This window comes from Typopeltis vanoorti, chromosome 16 (assembly GCF_054136105.1).
Source record: "Typopeltis vanoorti isolate ZY-2024b chromosome 16, IOZ_Tvanoo_1.0, whole genome shotgun sequence".
Classification (NCBI taxonomy): domain Eukaryota; kingdom Metazoa; phylum Arthropoda; class Arachnida; order Uropygi; family Thelyphonidae; genus Typopeltis; species Typopeltis vanoorti.
In genome coordinates, this window is record NC_143564.1 from 25,928,207 (window position 1) to 25,940,232 (window position 12,026).

The 12,026-nt window shown below is 33.9% G+C and overlaps 1 protein-coding gene across 1 annotated transcript in view; it reads right to left on the reverse strand.

Moving 5' to 3' along the window:
- The window catches only part of Dhc98D (Dynein heavy chain at 89D), a 1,285,966-nt gene that overhangs the window by 1,219,086 nt on the left and 54,854 nt on the right, over positions 1-12,026 (reverse strand). Inside the window, exon 5 of the mRNA XM_090406627.1 lies at positions 7,024-7,140. Coding sequence (XP_090262753.1) covers positions 7,024-7,140 — 117 coding nt within the window. The remainder of the gene's footprint in view (positions 1-7,023; positions 7,141-12,026) is intronic.

Genomic DNA, 12,026 nt, shown 5'->3' on the forward strand with positions numbered 1-12,026 from the left:
AGACCCATGTTCACAATAACAGAGAATGCTGCTGTTATCAATCCATTTCTGTATCCTACTTCATAACTGATCTCTCTAGTACTTTAAGCACAACTCCAGGTATTCAGATTGGCCTATAATTTGTAACCAGAGGCTTATCATCACTTTTATCCACTCTCCTTATATTGTGCTTCCCTGTCCATCCCCTGATACTTTCTCCATCTTGCATTCCAGTTCTCTCATCATTATCTATCACACAACTGCTACTACTATTCTCATTTACAATCACTTCAGTCTCACCAGTTCCTCTCTCTCTCTCTCCTGATCTTTCCCTTCACTTACTTCCTCTGCTCCTTTGTTCACATCCTTACTGCCCTCCCCCCTTTAGCAACAGACTCTCTAGCTGATCCACATTAAATCCATTTAAATGCAAGCAGTCACTTATGTAAATACCCATTCTTCCCTCAAATGCATTCTACACATACAAACTCCACTCCTTTCACCTTCCACAGCTCTGCCAGCATATTCATGATTCCTGCTCACCATCTCAAATCATCACTATCATACTTCAGCATCACAATGGCCACCTTTTATCTTTCATTTCACTCAAACCACTGTTATCTTTCATTCTCCTCAACAACCTCTAGATATTCATCCTCACATTCTCCTTATGTCTAACCAAGTCATTTGTTCCAACAACTACCACTAACTCACTTGTTTATATACTGTTCATATACAATGCATCAATTATCCTGCTAATGCTCCCTCTGGAAAACACACCTTATGGACTCATTTACCATATAATATATTCATATAATGTACTCATCTCTCATATAAAATCCCTTCAGTAACTTATACGTTTCTGTCATGTTTCCTTTTTTTTCCATTAAACTCCATAATCCATAGACCTGCAATCTATCAGAGGAAGCATTCCACAGCACTGTCACCATCTTGATCACTTATTCTGAATCTTCATCATCTCCTCTTCTCAAAAAATCGAGGCACCCAAATCTGTGTTATGGAAAGCCAGATGTAGCCACATGAAAGCCTTATAAAGAGGCAACACTGGATTAACCATTAAGCAAAATAAGCACATGCACAGGGCACCAAGGGAAGTGGCATACCACAGAGTTTTTCTCCCTGACTATTATGACCCTAACTCTCAATTCTTTCACTGCCACACTTGAATTTAGTAAATTTTTTTGAAAATGTCCTTGTCTGCCATGTTCAACTTTAATCTGAATTTAATTTGAAGAAAAAAAAAATTTCTTTGGTATGGTGAATGATTAAAGTTTAAAAGTTTGATAGTCTAGACATAAGATCTTATTTTGCCTTATAATCTTTGGCAGGGTGATGGAAAATCGTTTTAAATAAGTTTTTGTATTAGAATTTTTTTACCTTACAACAATTTTATTAAGAAATGCATAAAACAGGGTTGAAATGTGCATTTTTTCTGTTATGAGTAAACAACTTGCTTATATTGCTTACTGCTATTTAGTGTTAAATAAAATAAAATAAAATAAAATAAAATAAAGGATTTTATTTAATATAGTTGTGAAGCCTGGCTTGGATAAAAATAAATCTTCAATCTCTTATTTCACCTTCAGCACTTAATGAGTCTGCATGTCTTGTCAGTTAAGCAATGGAAGGGTTAAGGGGGACACATTTGTTGGACTTTGCTTAGGGCATCATTTTGCCTTAATTAGGACTTTAAAGAGTAAAAGTAACTAAAGAGGAAAAATATACTAGATTCTGATGTCTGTTAGCCATTATCTTAACCACATCATCATATGGATACTGCTTATGACTTCCTAAATTCCAATTTCCTTCAATTTAAGCAACAGATTTCATATAGTATTATGTCAAATTTCTTTCAGCAAAATCCATCAGTATTGCTGAGTTGTCATTCCTTTATCTCAGCTGTCTGTTTGAATAAATCTTTGAAAGAAGTCACCCGCTCCTGAGATACTGATCAGTCTATAATTGACTGCCTATGTCCTGCAGCCTCCATTATATAATGCTGCCATGATGTCCTCTTTCCCTTATAATCTGGGAGATGATACTTTAAATAAACAGCTTGGTCCAAGGTGCTGTTGTTATTGTTTTTCATATTATGACTGAAGCAACCGAGGCTACAGAGTAGTAATATATTATATTCAGTTAAATGTGCACTGGGATAAAATCGGTTCAGTGTAAACCCTTCCATCTGCTTATGAGTCAGAGGCACTGCCAATTCTCTTGCATAATCTCATAACAAATAGGTTGATATCCCATCCAACCTTATTGATTATATTACTCACATTAATATTTTGTAATATCTAAATATGACTAGTTTATTTATCTTTATTTTCACACTGGCCTGTCACATCAGCAACTACAATATCTACAAATGAGTGATAAGCCTTCATCAAGTGATCGGCCCAGTAATTGAACTATTCCTTCTGTTTCTACTTTCGTCCCATCACTAGTCATTAAAATTACCCTTCTAAAATCATACTTCCCGTTACTCGTTACTCATCACATAGCGAAAGAACTCTGGGATTTAGTATGTGTGTGTGTGTGTGTGTGTGTGTGTTATATTATATGACACTAACTATTACTGTCTGATATATATATATATATATTATATTATACTCACTAGTATTATCTGTACTGAATCACATGATTTCGTACGGCATAGATGAATTTTGTCACTGCTTGGAAAGAAGTCAATGGACATCCTCATGGGCAAGGTGCATTGTGCCAAACAAGTCACGTGTTTATAGAAGGTATAAATTGGAGAAATACAATACTCAAGCAAGAGCACATGTGTCCAGGTGAAATGGCCATGAGAAGGAAACTGACAGAGTTTGAAAGAGGCATTGTGATAAGATGTCATGTTGCAGTCCTATCTGTTTGGTAAACTGTTGACAAATTGGGCCATCCCAGGTGAACAATCAGTGATACCACACTGAGATGAAAGTGTAGGAAGTCAATTGCAAATGCTACCCACAGTGGACAACCCACCACACTCACCAAATGTGACTGTAAGGTGCAATGAAGGATAATATGCAAAAAACCAGCAACTCGTTGAATGTGGAGTTCTGGACATTGACTGGAACACGAATCTGCAGAAAAGCATTCAGAAATGAGGTGCACAATATTGATTCCCATGGTAGGACCGCAATATGCAAGCCACACATTACCCGAATCAACATGAAGTGTCATATTCGGTACTGCAAAGAGCATTTACAGTGGGACCTGAAAGCTTGGAAAGCTGTGCTATAGAGCAACAGAATGGTCAGATCAGAGTAATGCCTTGTGAATGTCTCTTTCCAGAGTGCAAAACCCCAAACTATGAAATTTGGAGGTGGTGGTGTGATGACATATCATGCATGATTTTGGTATGGTTCTGTTTTTCCTGGTTTGGCCTCAGACCTCTGTTTGTGGTGCCACAAACACTGAACTCCAAGATGTATCTAAACATTCTGGATAATGAAATGCTTCCTACTCTGTGGCATTTCCACAGAAGTGAGCAGTGTCTCTCTCAGCAAGACAATGCACCATGTAGGGCTGCTGCTGTAACTATGTGGTTTGTGGACATGAACATTACGACTCTTGATTGGCCTCCACAGAGCCCTGATCTCAACCCAGCTGAACATCTGTGGGATGAACTGGAGCATCAGATGAAGTCAAGGGATGTCCATCCCACAACAGCCCAGGACCTCATTACATGTCTACAATAAGAATGGTCTGAAATTCCCATGGACAGCTATCACATGCTTGTGGAAAGTATGGCCTGTAGGAGTTCTGCAGTTATCACAGCAAAAGGAGGTCCTGCATATTAAGGTGGGCACCATGGCAGTTTGTTTCTCACACTATGTTGTCCATTGACTTCTTTTCAAGAAGTTTATATTGCAATAAAGTTGCCTGGGAAGTGATACATGGGGAAAAATTTATAACAAATAATTATTTCTTTCGTGCAGGTTATCTATATATATTTTTTTTCTTTTTAACCTAGGCCTTTTAGAAATTAATTCTGAACAGAAATGACAAATTTTATTTGGTAATTTGATCAAATTTGACACCAAATCCTATTTGGTGTTGAATTTGAATCTGCCAAATCATACAGTAAGAAAATTGAGGATGAAGAAAAAATATATATTCAACAGTCAAAAAGGAATGCGAAGAGAACTAATAGTGGAGAAGATAATACATAAAATAGACAATGGATTTTGAAAGATTAAGAATTTAAAAATTTGAAAACAACCAAAACTAAAAAACAATAAAAAGGAACAAAACTTATAAAATATACACAAAGCCTGCAGTATAATGGTGTTGACCATTTCTTAGGAATCGCCTTCAGATTTTACACAAAACAAAAATATGAGCATGCCATGTGGTTTAGAATTATGTGCTAAGAGTTTGGATGGTTAGAGAGTAATGGAGTATTATATTTTGTTTGTGAGTTTACTGCATACCGGTTGGTTTGCTAAAGATTCAACATGATGTAGTTTGTTTTAATTTTCTAGAAAATCAATAATGGTTACTATCTCAATTTCAGGGATGTGTTTTGATATCACATGCAGTGATATTTCAGTACTGAAATTTGTGTTCATAATTTTAGTGTGTTTTTATTTTATTTTTTTTCCTTATAGTGGAATTAACTTCTCCACTATTAGTTCTATTCATGTTTCTTTTCAGCTACCATATATAAATCTCTGCATTCATATTTTTAAATATGAATATTAATTTTATTTTATTTTTCTTTTTTATTTTATTTTAATTAATTTTAATAAACATATATGCTCAGGTGAGATTTAAACACTCACGGATTGTCAATATGTCCACTCAGCCAATCAAGACAGAATATTTATTTTGTCGTTGTTATTGTTGTTTCTTTCTTTTTCCCCAAGAAAGAAGGAAAGGGATTTACTTATATCTAAGAAAACCATTGCTAATATAACATTGCATCAGAACTTCATATGTTCACTTATGAAAAATATATAACTTTCATACATAAGCTAGTTACCATTTAGAAAGTTTTGCCTTTTCTGGATTCTGTTTAGTTTCTGATAAGAATTAAAAGTTCGTCTGGTCATCTTGGTAGATAGGGAACTGAAGTTCAGGGACACATTGCAAAAGTTGTAAGGGTACCTAAAAAATCACTGCTATAATGTGAAGAATGTTGATATGGATAAGGAAGTAATAGTTTCATTATATAAAGTGCTAATTAGCCCTCATTTGGATTTCTAAGCACAGATCTGGTCTCATGGCTATATCGGTGATAGGGAAACATTGGAGAGAATTCTGAGGGGAATAAGTAAGACTGCCTAAGGACTCTGGAATATTGAGTATGAGAACAGATTGAGAGAATGCAGTCTTCTGAGATTAGCAGATAGGAGGAAGGATGATATGACTGAGATGCATAAGCTGGCGAGAGAAGCCTATCAAATAAATACAGGGGAATTATTGCATAGGATAATGGGTGATGTAGGAACTAAAGGTCATCCCTGAAGGCTGTACAAAGGTCATGTGAGTAAAGAGGTGAACAAGAGATTTTTTGCTTAGCAGGTGGTGGATGAGTGGAATGCATTGCCGGAATAGGTGAGTGCTCTAATAATGAATGTGTTCAAAGCAAGGTATGATAGTTAATGTAGTCTGTGAGTATTCAACCTCCCACAATGAGTCTTTGGACTCCGTAGACTAATACTAAATACCTGTCAGATAAATGAAAACCTTAATCAAAATCAACTAATACACATGAACATATGAGTGTTGTTGGACAGAGTTCACATAAATGTAGATTTGATGAAAAAGAAGCACAGCATAGAAGAATGCAATTAAATGGTAGATTCATGCTTCAAAATCTCTGTCACAGAAACATCACAGAAACAACAGCATCAACTAATGGAAATAATTGGACTTAACCATTAGTCTAGATTGTAGAGCAAGCCTGAATTATTGCATAGGATAATGGGTGATGTAGGAACTAAAGGTCATCCCTGAAGGCTGTACAAAGGTCATGTGAGTAAAGAGGTGAACAAGAGATTTTTTGCTTAGCAGGTGGTGGATGAGTGGAATGCATTGCCGGAATGGGTGAGTGCTCTAATAATGAATGTGTTCAAAGCAAGGTATGATAGTCTACGGAGTCCAAAGACTCATTGTGTGAGTATTCAACCTCCCACAATGAGTCTTTGGACTCCGTAGACTAATACTAAATACCTGTCAGATAAATGAAAACCTTAATCAAAATCAACTAATACACATGAACATATGAGTGTTGTTGGACAGAGTTCACATAAATGTAGATTTGATGAAAAAGAAGCACAGCATAGAAGAATGCAATTAAATGGTAGATTCATGCTTTAAAATCTCTGTCACAGAAACATCACAGAAACAATAGCATCAACTAATGGAAATAATTGGACTTAACCATTAGTCTAGATTGTAGAGCAAGCCTGAAATTATAGTAAATTACAGTGTTTAAAAACACTATGAGTTCTAGCTAGCACTTAGGCCTGCATACATTTTAAGACAGAGTCCATATCTATATATGTCGCCAGCAAAGGTTGGTTGATTGATAGAGTCTCTGCTACTAATGGCTCAAGCAAAAAGTTAAGAAAGCTTGAGTGCAGTTACTAGTTGGAAGGGGAACAATCGTTCGATGCTGTTGGCACACTCTCCCTCGATGAGTCTTCTGGACTCCCTGGAGGTGTCAAATAATAATAATAATAATAAATAAATATATTGAGGTACTACTCAAAAGTACATTACTCATGCCAACAGTTCGTATCACTTTGAAACTTTCAATATTTCTAAGGTACACACTGTTTATTTATTGACTATAATGATAAGGCGAAGGTTGGTCAATTGGTAGAGCCTCTGCTACTAATGGCTCAGTTAAGTTTGAGCGCAGTTAGTAGTTGGAAGGGGACCAATCGTTCGATGCTGTCAGCACACTCTCCCTCGATGAGTCTTTGGACTCCCTGGAGGTGTCAAAATAATAATAAAAAAATAATAATAATATTTGTTATCCTCTGATTTAACATATAATTCACTTACATTCTGTATAGGCATCAACAGCGCATGCACTCTTTCTTCAACATCATCAACTTTTTTCGTATCTTCTGTCAGTGATTTCAGCTGTGACTTGAAAATGCTAAATAACTCTTGAAGTTTCTAAAAAAATTATTAGAATAAAAATAATTATAATAATAAAAATGTTATACTAATATGGTATAATAAATAATGTAATTAATATAAAGTTAAATATTATAATAAAATACCATAAGCTTTATTGAAAACATGCACAATAATGCAAAATTGAAATGACAACACAAATGAGCAAGTAAGACTGTACTTGCTATATATAAAGTTGATCTGTTAATTATGAGTTTAAAAATTGTGTTTTCTACAAATATATTTGAAATATAAGACTGAAATTTGGCAATTTTAAATATTTCTATTAACTATTAATATTTCTTATATTATTATAAAATTAATTTTATTTCTTATAAAATTAATATTAATATTAATTTTAAATATTTCTATTAACACCAAAATATTGGTGTTATACCAATATCAAATTTCATTTAAAAAAAAAAAGAGTAACCCGAATATTAAAAATGAAAATAATTATTCATTTTGTAATGATTTTATGATTAATTTTTTCATGCTTCATAACCGTAGAAGAGAAATGCTTGAATTTATACTCTCTCTCTCTCTCTCTCTCTTTCGTTCTTTCTAAGGGATAGTTTAAATGATTATGAATGATAATTGGGACAAATATCCCATGAAGTCAAAGAATAAAGAGAATTTAATGCAACTAGCAGCACACCTCGTTAATACACACTCACTTGGATACTGGTGGCAAATTGAGATTTTGCTGACCAATCTGCATGGAGAAGCTCAAATTACAGATATATTACTATGGAAAGATATTATTATTATTGTTGTTGTTAAAAATGTTCCTTAAAAAGAAACAAAATGCAAAGCTAATCCAAATAAAATTCTTAGAAGATCTGCCACATTAAAAGGAACACACTGATGTGTCTTAAAGAAAAGCACAACATACCAATCCATGTGCATGCAGACCACCAAGCAGATCTAATCACTCTGGAATACAACAGCTGCCATATTCTAAACTTGATAACTGAATGGAAACAAGAGGCAGGCTGAAAAAAAGAACACTGTCTATTCTCCATATTAACATCAGTAGCATTCAAAAATACTGGCTTATCCTCAAAGCTTATCTGAAGGAAAATATAGACAACAGATATTTTAATATTAACAGACGTATCCACAACAAATGAAGAAGCAACCAGTTACCAAATCCCAAACTTTCAACAACACAAATACTGTAAACAACTAAATGAGGCAGTGGAATAATTATATTTAGTATGCAAAAATTAGAAGTAAAAGAAATAAATTAGAATATGAAGAAAATTTATGTGTCAAAGTCAAAAATATCAAACAAGAGAACTCCTTGATATTAAATGCTATTTACAGACCACCCAATTTGAGTGTCATAAAATTTCTTGATGAATTAAACTGATGGCTTTCTACCAAGAAGAAAGTGCCTCAGAATACTTGATAATAACAGGTGATGACAAAAATATAAGCATATTATGAACATAAATAACAACACGGCACAATACCTAGATCTCCCACCAGCGTATAACTTAACCACATCTATATGGTCATATACAAGAGAAGAGATAGTCAAAAACACAATTACCTCATCCTAATTTGACATGATAATTACCTCATCCCCAATTTCGTTCCAATTCCCAAAGAAACAAAAGCTACAAGATGTGAAGAGTTCAGGACAATCAGCCTCATCAGTCAAGTATCAAAAGTCCTCCTATACATCATTCTTGAAAGAAATAAAAGAAAAATAAACATAGAAATAAATGATACACAAAGTGGCTTCAAGGAAAATGTAGGTACAAGAGAAGGTATTTTCAACATCAGAACCATCATAGAAAGATGTCTAGAAAAACAAAATTTTTCATGTTCATGTTGGGCATTCGACAATGTCCAACATGAACAATTAATTGAAATTCTTTCAAAAATAGGCATGGATGGAAAAGACATTAGGCTATTAACTAATCTTCACTGGGAACAGACTGCATCTTTGAGAATAAATAGAGAGACCTCAGAAGAATTCCCAGTTCAGAAAGGTGCGAGACAAGGCTGTGTCTTTTCTTCGATTCTCTTTAACCTGTACACAGAAGAAATATTTAATAAAATTAGTAAGCTCAAAGGAATCACTGTAGGGGGCAGAAATATTAATAACCTAAGATATGCAGATGACACGGTTCTTCTAGCTGAAAACAAATATAACCTCAAAACTCTTATAGATGAAACCCTCAAGTATAGCGAACAGTATGGCCTCAGTTTCAACTTTAAAAAGACAAAAATCATGATAATTTCAAGAGAAAAGGAAATACCAAAAATATGCATCAATATAAAAGGAAATAAATTAGAACAGGTGCAAAAATACATATACCTCGGACACTTGATCACAGAGAATGGCAGGACAGAAAATGAAATTAGAAAAAGGATTGAAATTGCAAGGTCAACTTTCAACAGTATGAAAAACCTACTAACATCTAGAGAATTAAATCCGACAACAAGACTAAGAATCTCCAAATGCTACATATGGTCTACATTATTATATAGAGTAGAGACATGGACACTCTCACAATCTGAGTGTGAAAAAACTGGAGGCCTTTGAAATGTGGATGCTGCGAAAAATTATGAGAATATCATGGAAAGACAAAAAGACAAAGGAAGAGGTACTAGAGATGGCAGGCATAAGCAGGAGCCTGATAAAAGAAATTAAAAAGAGAAAAGTCAGATATTTTGGACATATTCTGAGACATAACTGCCTATAAAGGACACTTCTCAAAGGAACTGTTGAGGGAAAGAGAAAGAGAGGAAGACAAAGACTGGAATGGATGAAAAATATAGAAGACTGGACCTATCTCTCATATGAAGAATGCAGCAGAGAGGCGCAGAATAGGACATGGTGGAGACACATTAGTCAATCTCTGGAGGGAGAAGACACCTGACAGGATAGGAACCAATATCCATTCTACTATACATAGAGCACTGATTCCATTACCACAACCATCACACAAGTGAAAACAACACATTATCTCAGACTTCACTTTGATGCTGGTCCAAGTTAGAATGCCATACAAATTATCTACACAACAAACTTGTGATAATAGCAAACAAACTGTACCATTTAAAAGACATTGCTCCCAATAGTCATCTATAAAGCATTATGTGAAAACATTTTAAGATATGCAATCACATCATATGCATTCCTCTCAAACATCAATGCAAGGATACACACACATGCCTTGTCTGCTCCCCTTCAAAAAGGCAAATGGGTGCATATGCAGTGATTATCCATGTGCATTTGCTTCTACACACTAACCAGAAAAAAAAAATAGCACTTATATATATCTTTATATATAAGTATCTATCTATGCACAATACATATAAACAGTCAAATATAAACTACGAAACTATTACCATATAATAACTTTCTCAGAAAAGCTTGGTATAAGCTTCAAGGAAAACAGCAGAAATGCTACTGAACAAACAAACAAAAAGTTCCATGCAGTAATAACAGTCATGAACATTTATCAAAAACAAACGTTCTCAGTATTTTGTATTAAACAAAAATGCAATGCATGTAATATACTGTATATATATTATTTATCAAAAATGAATGTAACTCAGTAATTTGTATGCAGAACTGTATACATGTAAATATGCCGTATAATAAACAATCACAGATATTGAAAAAAAATTATTATTATTATTATTATTATTTTAAAAAATTATTATGTACATCTAAATATGTGTATGTACATTTGTGTGCATGCATATATTGTAAATATTATGTAAGACTAATAAAGTTTGGTTGATTGATTAAAAAAAAATTATATGGACATCTCTATAGAATTCATAGACTCGTAGGGAAAAGATCCAAACTAACTTTTATTCACTCATTTCAGACAAATTATGGAGACTACAACTGTGTTAAAAATAATTACTTTAAATTCCCAACATTTCAATCTTCATATTAACTTCATCATCTGGAGTATGAAGATATGTATACAGAGACAAGCTATATTAGATTTCAAACAGTAAGTCAAAGAGACAATGATTTGATCAACCATTATTCTACTGGCCTGACCTCTAGTGAAATAAAAAATTTAAAAAAAAATAAAAATTTACATCAAAGCTATATACTATTTATAGCATTATCAGAGAACAAATTCATATAGATAGTTTTGTTACAGCAACAGTGATATCCAAATATAACATGAGAGTTGTTATATTAGAGTTAAGATCCTGGATTACTTACAGTCCTATTTATAATTAACTCTTGGACGAAAGGTTATGTGGGTAGAATATGTGCCTTCCATATTCTTGGGATTTTTACACCATCATTATTGTTAATATTAGGGTGGTTGATAAGAATTTCACAGGCCTCCTTAAATTTATGTTCATACCATGTTTTGGTGTGATGTAAACAACAGGTGCCTTTCCAGTTAATTCTATGTAGAGTATTCAGAGCATGATCAGAAAAGCTGGATTTACTATAGTTATTAAACTTATTGTGTTCCATTATGTTCCTTTTATCTGTTTATGTTCTTTTTTTTGGGATAGGAATTGTGCATCCTGTTTCACCTATATAGAACAAACTACAGGTTGTAGTGAATATGATATACTCCAGGGTGGGCCAGTGGATGAAGTGGATCCTTGGATGAGTTGAATAACTTCTTTAATTTTGCAGGAGGTTTAAAGGTGGCATTAAGGTTGTGTTTTTGTAGTGTTCTGTTTATTCTGTCTGGTATTCCTTTAATGTATGGAATGGCTACAGTTTTATTGTAGTCTAGTTTATTTTTGTTTTTAAGGGAGGTCTTGTGAAGAATTTTGTTGATAGTCTTTTGGCTGTAGCCATTTTTCAGAAAGGTATTGCTGATGACTTTTAATTCATGTTTAAGTGCTTGTTCACTAGAGCAGATCTTCAAAGCCTT